The 11,206-nt window shown below is 32.4% G+C and overlaps 1 protein-coding gene across 2 annotated transcripts in view; it reads right to left on the bottom strand.

Moving 5' to 3' along the window:
* Positions 1–307: 307 nt before the first annotated feature.
* Positions 308–11,206, bottom strand: part of LOC143047550 (uncharacterized) — a 103,255-nt gene continuing 92,356 nt past the window's right edge. For both annotated transcript variants that reach the window (XM_076220615.1, XM_076220616.1), the window contains 3 exons: positions 10,691–10,831; positions 9,459–9,645; positions 308–7,967 (listed from right to left, as the gene is read on the bottom strand). In XM_076220615.1, the coding sequence (XP_076076730.1) occupies positions 7,754–7,967; positions 9,459–9,645; positions 10,691–10,831 (542 nt within the window). In that variant the 3' untranslated portion in view covers positions 308–7,753. The remainder of the gene's footprint in view (positions 7,968–9,458; positions 9,646–10,690; positions 10,832–11,206) is intronic.

Raw genomic sequence — 11,206 nt, 5'->3', positions numbered from 1 at the left:
TGTGGCGAGTTGTCTCATTGACAATTATACCACATCTTCTTTTTTTGACATATATACGTTTAGATACGTCAACGTATCAGATACGGATACGATACGTCTTTAAATTTCCCACTTCTACTAATAACAATATTCAATGATTTAATTACAGTGTTGAATTGGTAACCTTTTAGACTAAGTTTATTTGAAGGATCGATAAGTTTACAAGGATCGTTTCTAAAGCACATTATCAAAAATAAAAGACAAGAATACGACCATTAATTAGAGTTCAAAGGGGCAATAGCTACAAAATATATATAAAAAAAAGAGCTAACATATGATTGTTTTTATTCAATTATAATGAAAGTGAAATAGTGAAATAGTAATTCGCTTTTAGCAGCCAGTATGGTTCAATTTTGCAAAATTAAGATAAGATACATGGATGATGAGTTATTCACTTGCAAGTGAATAATTCGACCTCATTGAATCTATATTTGATTAAACTTCAATTTAACCCTTATCTAGAGACAGCTAACGCATGTATTGTGCGTGTAAAGTTAGTTAATGGAAAAGAATGTCAACAATGAAAGTGAAACATAGGTAAATCATTTGATTAAATGATTCTACTCACAATTTTGTTTCTTATTAATGTAAAAACGATGATTAATATATATTTTTATGTTTAACACCGCCGCATTTTTGCACCTCTCTCAAGCCAGGAGCCTCTAGCCTTTGTTAGTCTTGTACGATTCTTAATTTCAGTTTCTTGTGTATATTTCGGAGTTTATTATGACGTCCATCATAACTGAACTAGTATACATTTTTGCTAAGGGCCGGCTGAGGCAGGCCTCTGGGGGCGGGAGTTTCTCACTGCGTTGAATACCCATTGGTGACCTTCGACTGTTGTCTGCTCTTTGGTCGGGTTGTTGTCTCTTTGAAACATTCCCCATTTCCATTCTCAATTTTATTCTGATATATAATAGGAAACTAAACAATTTTAGGAAAATCAGATTGCAGAATTTCTCTTTTATCTTTATCTATAGTAACGTTTCAATCGCATAAATGACCCTAAGAGGTCTTCGGATGTCAACTCGATAGTTAATTAGAATGATTCTAGACTAACATACACACGTGCAACATAAGTAGTTTGTTTTAGATTTTTATAATTTGGATAAATGTTTTACATTGTTATAAGTTAAATATGAAAATCGAGTCAAATCGAAGAACAGGAATTGGACAATTAGTGCTTCTTTAATAACACAATGAGAGGATGTATAAGTACAGAGCCACATCATTTGTAACAAAGAAACAAAGACAAAGCACATAAGCATTAATAAAAGAAAAGAATATAAAAATATTACCATAACACAATAAGATAATAACCCAATGGCAGATTTATAAGTACAGAGTCACATCAAATGGATTTAACAAAACAACAGACTAAACAGTAAAAAATAAAATTCATAAAGACAAAAAAAAGATTAGTAGATATAACACGTTATCAAAAGGACAAACAACGTCAGTGCCTAGAATCTATACATCAAGACCGTCGTCTATTTTTCATGAAGTTGATACGGAATATTAATCATCAAGGTCTTGGTACCTTCCGATTTTTTTTTTGTGAAAAGGACGTTCTTGACATACCCCTGGTTTATCAACTCTCTGCTAAGACACTGGTGAGTAGCAGCTGCAAGCTTATGAATAGCGAATAAGTTGGAATATATATATATAGGGTAATCGGACACATTTTTAAAACTAGAAACCCTAATGATGATTGTGGCCAAGTTTGGTAAAATTTGTCTCAGTTGTTTCAGAGGAGAAGACTTTTGTAAAAGATTATAAAAATTTACGAATATTTGTTATAAATTAAATTTAAAGTGCAGTAACTCCTTATGGGGTCAATTGACCATTTTGATCATGTTGACTTATTTGTAGATCTTACTTTGATGAACATTATTGCTGTTTACAGTTTATCTCTATCTATACTAATACTCATGATGATAACCCTGCAAAATTTCTTTAAAATTACCAATTACCAAATTCAGGGGCATCAACCCAACAACAGGTTGTCTCATTCGTCTGAAAATTTTAGGACAGATAGATCTTAACCTGTTGAATTTTTTTACCCTTTGTCAAATTTGCATTAAAGGTGGCACAAAACACTACAAGGAAATAGCTCTTTAAAAATCGGCTTAACGTTTCAATCACGTTTAAAATCGGTGTAAGTCAAACTGATATTTGTCCAATGAAAATTTTCCGATAAAGTGTGTGGTTTATTTTTTTTGAAATTTTCCTATTTTTGTCAAAGGGTTAAAATAAATATTTTGTCCAAATTTTATGAACATTTAACGAGCCAAATTAATTTTAGTTAAGGTGTTGGGTACCAGAGTTTTAAATGAGAAGATTTTTGTAAAAATACAAAAAATTTCGAAAATTACTATAGTTTTACATTTTTTCGCCTATACATAGATATGATGTATGATTTGGACCCTAAATTTATTAGTCCCAATGCTCCGTGCGTTGCACATATTTGATCTGTCCAAGGGCAAAAACTAACAAGAGGCTCTCAAGAGCCTGAATCGCTCACCTTAATTCTTTTGGTTAAATCTCTCATCAATGATTATTTTGGCTTTTCAATTTATTTAAATGTTTTTTGGATCGTCCTATTTTCTTCAAAAGCCAAAAAAAATAATCATTTTCTCTTATGTTCTATTTTAGCCATACGAGCTTTGTTTCTTGACATACAAGGAAATAAAATATAAAATTTATACTAGATACTCTGAAACTCATTTAGCCCAAGTTTGGCTGAAATTGATACAGCAGTTTCAAAGGAGAAGATTTTTTAAAGTAAGTCAACATGATGAACAAATTGTGAAAAAAGTCTTTAAAGGGCAATAACTCCTTTAGGGGTCAATTGACAATTTTGGTCAAATTGACTTAATTGAAGATCTTACTTTGCTGAACATTATTGCTGTTTACAGTTTATTTCTATCTATAATTATATTCAAGATAATAAACAAAAACAGCAAAATTTCCTTAAAATTATCAATTCAGGGGAAGCAACCCAACAACAGGTTGTCTGATTCATCTGAAAATTTCAGGGCAGATAGATCTTGACCTGATAAACAATATTACCCACGTCAGATTTGCTCTAAATGCTTTGGTTTTTGAGTTATAAGCCAAAAACTGCATTTGACCCCTTTGTTCTATTTTTAGCAATGGCGACCATGTTTGTTGATAGATCATAACTTCGGATACAATTTACAAACTAGATACCCTAAGGAACATTCAGTTAAAGTTTGGAAGTATTTGGCCCAGTAGTTTCAGAGGAGAAGATTTTTGTAAAAGATTACTAAGATTTACGAAAAATGGTTAAAAATTGACTATAAAAGGGCAATAACTCCTAAAGGGGTCAACTGACCATTTCCGTCATGTTGACTTATTTGTAAATCTTACTTTGCTGAACATTATTCCTGTTTACAGTTTATCTCTATCTATAATAATATTCAAGATAATAACCAAAAACAGCAAAATTTCCTTAAAATTACCAATTCAGGGGCAGCAACCCAACAACAGGTTGTCTGATTCATCTGAAAATTTCAGGGCAGATAGATCTTGACCTGATAAACAATATAACCCCATGTCAGATTTGCTCTAAATGCTTTGGTTTTTGAGTTATAAGCCAAAAACTGCATTTGACCCCTTTGTTCTATTTTTAGCAATGGCGACCATGTTTGTTGATAGATCATAACTTCGGATACAATTTACAAACTAGATACCCGATGGAACATTCAATTAAAGTTTGGAAGTATTTGGCCCAGTAGTTTCAGAGGAGAAGATTTTTGTAAAAGATTACTAAGATTTACGAAAAATGGTTAAAAATTGACTATAAAGGGCAATAACTCCTAAAGGGGTCAACTGACCATTTCCGTCATGTTGACTTATTTGTAAATCTTACTTTGCTGAACATTATTCCTGTTTACAGTTTATATCTATCTATAATAATATTCAAGATAATAACCAAAAACAGCAAAATTTCCTTAAAATTACCAATTCAGGGGCAGCAACCCAACAACGGGTTGTCTGATTCATCTGAAAATTTCAGGGCAGATAGATCTTGACCTGATATACAATATTACCCCTGTCAGATTTGCTCTAAATGCTTTGGTTTTTGAGTTATAAGCCAAAAACTGCATTTGACCCCTATGTTCTATTTTTAGCAATGGCGACCATGTTTGTTGATAGATCAAAACTTCGGATACAATTTATAAATTAGATACCCTAAGGAACATTCAGTTAAAGTTTGAAAGTATTTGGCCCAGTAGTTTCAGAGGAGAAGATTCTTGAAATAGTTTACGACGACAGACGACGGACGACGACGGACGCCAAGTGATGGCATAAGCTCACTTGTCCCTTCGGGACAGGTGAGCTAAAAAAAGTAGTCTAAATATGTAAGACAGTTGAAATATTCATAGCAATTTCTGATAAATTTAAATTTTATATTTTCGAAGGGCATACTAATTATATAAACATATTTGAACCGCTATTATTTTCAAAATTGTCCATTGTACCTTCGATATGAATATGATAATACTCTGGCAAAAATGTGCTACGGGACGTAATACGAGTACTCCTATCTGCTCTATTTTGTTACAATTTATATTCCAGTTCTTCAAATTTCGTATAACTAATAATTATAAACGAAATATATATATCTTTTATGATAATTGATCCAAAACATTGCTAATATAAAACTTTAAAATAAGTTTCATGAAAGTTTAGCAAGAATTGTACACCGAGAGCATTAACATTGCAATTTTTATCTAATTAATATTTCTAAGGGGCAGAACTCATTAAAACCAGATGCTCCGCAGGGCGTAGCTTTATACGACCGCAGAGGTTGAACCCTGCACGGTTGGGGCAAGTATGGACACAACATTCAAGCTGGATTCAGTTCTAAATTTGGATTGTGATTAAATAGTTGACACAGCATAGGTTTCTGACACAGAATGAATGTGTTCTAATGAACTTAAAATTTTTGTTTTCTCGTAGAGCAATTCACTTTGCTGTTGAATATTAATCCTCTCAAAAAAATGTTTGAAGAAATTTTCTTTTTTATTTATGAAATTTCAAATGAGAATAATTGAACCCAATTTTTTTAATCACATCCCCCTTTCCCTTATTCCAAAACTAATCTCAATTAAAATTTCTAATGGAGTTTGCAACAATAACTACTCATTTAAATACATCATAAAATATTAAGATGTAAAAAAACTGCTTGTTATCACTGAATGGTAAAGATTATTTTAATTTATCAGTTGGTAGTAAAAAGTGAATATACATTGTATATTGTATATAACAAAGATTTAAGTTGATTCTGGACAAAGAAAGATAACTCCAATTAAAAAAAAATCTTGCTATTGCACAATATTTTGCAATTAGATATTTTTTGCTTACTATTCTGGACAAAGAAAGATAACTCTAATTAAAAAAAAATTTGCTATTTCACAATATTGTGCAATTAGATATTTCTTGCCATTGCGCAATACTGTGCAATTGAAAAGACTTGCTATTGCACAATACTTAATATAATAATTTTAGATCCTGATTTGGACCAACTTGAAAACTGGGCCCATAATAAAAAATCTAAGTACATTTTTGGATTCAGCATATCAAAGAACCCCAAGATTTCAATTTTTGTTAAAATCAGACTAAGTTTAATTTTGGACCCTTTGGACTTTAGTGTAAACCAATTTGAAAACAGGACCAAAAATGAAGAATCTACATACACAGTTAGATTTGGTATATCAAAGAACCCCATTTATTCAATTTTTGATGAAATCAAACAAAGTTTAATTTTGGACCCCAATTTGGACCAACTTGAAAACTGGGCCAATAATCAAGAATCTAAGTGCATTTTTAGATTCAGCATATCAAAGAACCTAACTGATTCATTTTTTGTCAAAATCAAACTAAGTTTAATTTTGGACCCTTTGGACCTTAATGTAGACCAATTTGAAAACGGGACCAAAAGTTAAGAATCTACATACACAGTCATGACAGTTAGATTCGGCAATCAAAGAACCCCAATTATTCAATTTTGATGAAATCAAACAAAGTTTAATTTTGGACCCTTTGGGCCCCTTATTCTGTTGGGACCAAAAACTCCCAAAATCAATACCAACCTTCCTTTTATGGTCATAAACCTTGTGTTTAAATTTCATAGATTTCTATTTACTTATACTAACGTTATGGTGCGAAAACCAAGAAAAATGCTTATTTGGGCCCTTTTTTGGCCCCTAATTCCTAAACTGTTGAAACCAAAACTCTCAAAATCAATCCCAACCGTTCTTTTGTGGTCATAAACCTTGTGTCAAAATTTCATAGATTTCTATTAACTTAAACTAAAGTTATAGTGCGAAAACCAAGAAAATGCTTATTTGGGCCCTTTTTGGCCCCTAATTCCTAAAATGTTGGGACCAAAACTCCCAAAATCAATACCAACCTTCCTTTTGTGGTCATAAACCTTGTGTTAAAATTTCATAGATTTCCATTCACTTTTACTAAAGTTAGAGTGCGAAAACTAAAAGTATTCGGACGACGACGACGACGCAGACGACGACGCCAACGTGATAGCAATATACGACGAAAATTTTTTCAAATTTTGCGGTCGTATAAAAACTTGAAATATTATACAATATGGCACCAAATCAATCAAATTCAATATATACATAATATATGTATACAAACTATTAGTCAATCTGATTGAAACACACATCATGTGTTCATGCTTCACACCATAGCTTTTACGAGTCACAACAAAGATAGATACTAAGTAAACTAGAAGGTTAAATAAAATGTTGACATTGAGATATGTTTTGCCTTTTTTGTAATTTTGATAGTATTATGCAAATATTGAACACAAGCAGCAACATTTAAACATGTAACCTATGCAAAACATTCAAAGTAAATAACCATGACTGAGGGAGTAAGGCCAAATAATCTCTATTCAGATGTGCCTATGTTAATTCAACTGCATATCAAATATCATTGACCTGCCATTAGTGGTTCCCCCCTACACTGACCTAATCACAAACTGCTGTAAATTCAGAAATTATTGCATGCTATTATTATTGGGATTTTGTTCTTTTAGACTTAAATGCAATTTTAATTTTCACTATTTTGAGAAAAATCCTGTTTAATTCATATAAAATATTTCAAAATGAGAGTTTAAATTATTGCGTTTTCAACTCTGTCATATTTTTCACAATAATAAAAACCTTGCAATAATTTCTGAATTTACCGTTATACATGGTAAACATCGCCCCCAATGATGCTGCCAAAAATAGCACATAAGATTTGCTGAACCTGTCAAGGCTAGACAGAAATCAAACTCCTTGTCTATGATTGACATGTAATATTTGCCACTGAAGGTTAAAACACAAACCTTTGATCATTTTCATACCAAATGCTTTGTTTTACTGAATTTTCTGATCGGTACAATGTCAACTAAGAAAATATCAGCCTTCAAAATTTTGAAGGTGCCATCATAAGAACAACTGATAATACAACAGAGTGTTGTCATATACTTGTAATGGTATTAAAGGTGGATCCAGGGGGCCTCCCCTTTTTGTGGTAAACATTTGGTTGATTATATAGGGAATCACTGAAGCATGACCTGAGCAGGCCCCCCCCCCCCCTCTTTGGTCTGTCATTGGTCCCCTCCCCTTATGAAATTTTTAAAAATCCACCACTGGTGAGTACACATGACTGTATTTCAATTAGATTGACTATGTGCAGTTTTGTAACATATATCACAGAATTTACAATTATTGTGGAACTTCATTATCTCAAGTAATACTTCCTCCCGAAGTGAATGTTTTTGTGAGAAGTAATATGTTAGATGTCCTACTCTAAAGTCAAGTGGAGGTAGAAGTTCCTGGAGAATATGCTGCATGTGACCATCCTCTGGATTTCCTTTCTTATGATACCTGGAAAAAATGAAAGAATAAGTCAGACAGACACAGAGAGATAGTAAAAATATTGCATTAGCACTTGGCTTCAAAAAGATGCACAGAATATACACCCCAGATAGGCAGGGACTAAACTTAACCCTTTTTCTCCAGGGGCCAGCTAGGCCCCTAAAATATTTTGTTCAGGTGCCCAGTTGAAATTTTAGGGGCCCTTTTTTCTTTTTAAAAAAAAATAAAAACTTAAAATTTCATTTCATATACTAATAAAGCCTTTTTATGTAAACCATGTGAGTTGTTCGAGTCAGGAAAAGATTATGTATGATAACTTCATAATACTTGAATTATTGCCATCATAAATATTTCATAAGATTTGACAGTATTGATTTTAGAAGATTTCCCACCAAAATTGTCTCCCTTCAATTATAACTTCCTGTTGACAATAGGGGTTCCATAATCAATAAATGTTATTTCAAATCCAAGCCATCCTCTAATAAGTGTTGATCAAAAATATCATTTAATTACTTTTCATTGCAGATTGGTTATTAATTATACTAGATATTATGATATTTATTTATGAGATTTTACGTTTCGCTCTTTATAAAAGAACACGTTTTGTTGACAAGTATTTGTCAAAATCGGACTTGTAATAACTCTCTAATCAACTGGGATGTATCTTTGAAGCAATTCAGATTCAAAAGCGTAAAAACAATGAATTAACCGTAGAAGCTTTAAAAAGAGATGTATAAGAAAACGTGTTTAGAGAAAGGGTATACATGTGTCAATCGTGACTTCGCATCACAACATAGTTGTCCGACTCAGTTTCGGTTATTAAAAATGACCTTCCTGGTTTACGGAAATCCTCCATTCTACTTTCCTGCTTGAATAAGACAATCTGGTTTCCTGTTGGACACAGTTTTTATATGTTTTTTGTTTCTATCGTGGGGGGAGAGTATTGGGACAGGATAGAGATGGGATTCAATGAAAAAGATTATTTGTCGCCAGCTGGGCGATCTGGATGATAAAAATATTCGCCCAGTCGAAAATCTGGTCTCATTGGGCAACCGTTTAGTTTAGTCCTGATAGGTGAGGCTAAAAAAACTTTCAAATTTCAAGTTATGAGTAAAACAAGAATGTGTCCATAGAACATGGATGCCCCATCCGCACTATCATTTAGTATGCTCAATGGACAGTGAAAATGGGGAAAAATCTATAATTTGGCATTAAAATTAGAAAGATCATATCATAAGGAACATTTGTACTAAGTTTCGAGTTGATTGGACTAAAATTTCATCAAAAACTACCTTGAAGCGGGACAGACAGACAAACAGACAGGCAGACAGACGTATGGTCAGACGAACAGACAGGCAGACGAACAGACAGGCAGACGAACAGACAGGCAGACGGACGTATGGTCAGAGGAAAGAATGGACACACATACCAGAAAACATAATGCCCATAAATGGGGCCTAAAAGAGATTGAACAAAGTACAAAGATTAAAAGTTGCTTACTTTATACTTTTAATTCTAAATCCCTCCATCAATCCGTAAAATTTAACAAATCCAACCCAGCAATGTGATTCACTTATCGTTGTAGGGTCCAACATATGACATATATTACTCAAAGAGTAAAATGAACCATGATGATTCAAAGCCTCTGTTAAAGTCAGATTACAATGCTTACATTCCTCAACAAAATCTGAAGAAAAAAAAGTGAGTTAGTTTAAGTATGGAATTGTAAACAAACAAATATATATGAACTAAAATATATTGTAATCAAGTCTTGTAAGTATATATGAATCAAATTTCATTCGAAACGTTAGAGCAGTAAAGGGTAAAAAGATCACTATGTGATTTTGTGAATTTAATATCAAATATTGCAAGCAAATTATAAATTTTAATTGGAGTTATCCTTCTTTTTCCACGATTTTTACAGTTGTAGTTGTTTTTTTAGTTTTTTATATCAGATTCATATGCCATGCATTATTAATGTAATTGTTAATAAAGAAAAGTTTTCTTGACCAGTAAACCATTAAAGGCCAAAGTAGGCCAAAGTATGGCCTTTAACATAGAGCCTCGGCTCACACCAAACAGCTAGCTATATAGGGTCCCAAAATGACTATTGTAAAACAATTCAAACAGGAAAACCAACAGTCCAATTGTGGACAACATCAACAAACCACAGCCACTGAACAACAGGTTCTTGATTTAGGCCTGCTAGTTGAAGCTTTTAGTTAACAGGTAAATGAGAAATAATTATATAAAATGCATCACACGGTTGAGTGTTCACATGAAGGTAGATTCCTAGTTTTAAAACACCATGATGTGTAGTTCCGGAGAAAAATAGATAAACATTTCATGTACAACCATAATGTGTATGAAAAATAAGAATTTGATAAACAGGTGATATTGACCTGAACTAAAAGGAAGTTTTAAGACTGAGGGTGATTTAAAGCAGGACTTATATTGACAGCTGGCAATGTCTTTTGAGACTACATATTTACCTATTGAGGCTTATGGTTATTTGTGTTGCTAGGTTGCTTTTTCTTTGATTCATACTAAACATCCTTTTTTATTCATTTGATTTATTGTCACACTTCATTCTTTAAAGCTTTCAATACTTTGAAGTAACAACAGAAACTAAGAGTTATAGAAATCACTTATATTTTTTATAAGTAATTTCTTTAATTACATCTCAACTCCGCCAATCACCAACCAGAATCTAAATGATTATCGGGTATTACCTATTTTTTTCTGAGGCATATTGTCACATTTTTCAGAACTGGTAATGTTAGCACCATTGGAATTATTTGAGGGAATTGGACTATTTCTGTCCTGAACACATTCAGCTTTGTCTAGTAGAGAAGGGCTACCTGGACCATCTACTGCAATAAAAAACAAAGCAAATTCATTATAATTAATGACGTTGTTTACAATATGCAAAATTACTGAATAAAAAAAATATAAATCAATGGTCTAAACATCATCAAAGAGCAAATCTGGAATGTTAACTGGTTGCCTTCTGTATAGATAGATTGAAAAAACATATTCAATTTCATTATATACATGTACTATTTTTCTTTTTCTTTACACTCAAAACAATAACTGGTACCTTCTTAAAAATAACAAAACTCTCCTCTACGCATATGTGTACTGTAATAACAAACTGCTCTGAGTCTGAAAATTCCATATTTTGTGCTTGGCCAGTAAGGTTAGGCAAAGGTTTTACTTGATAAGACTCAAAATTATCTTGACAGTAC

This window comes from Mytilus galloprovincialis, chromosome 10 (assembly GCF_965363235.1).
Source record: "Mytilus galloprovincialis chromosome 10, xbMytGall1.hap1.1, whole genome shotgun sequence".
NCBI lineage: Eukaryota > Metazoa > Mollusca > Bivalvia > Mytilida > Mytilidae > Mytilus > Mytilus galloprovincialis.
This window is presented reverse-complemented; position numbering and strand designations above follow the sequence as displayed.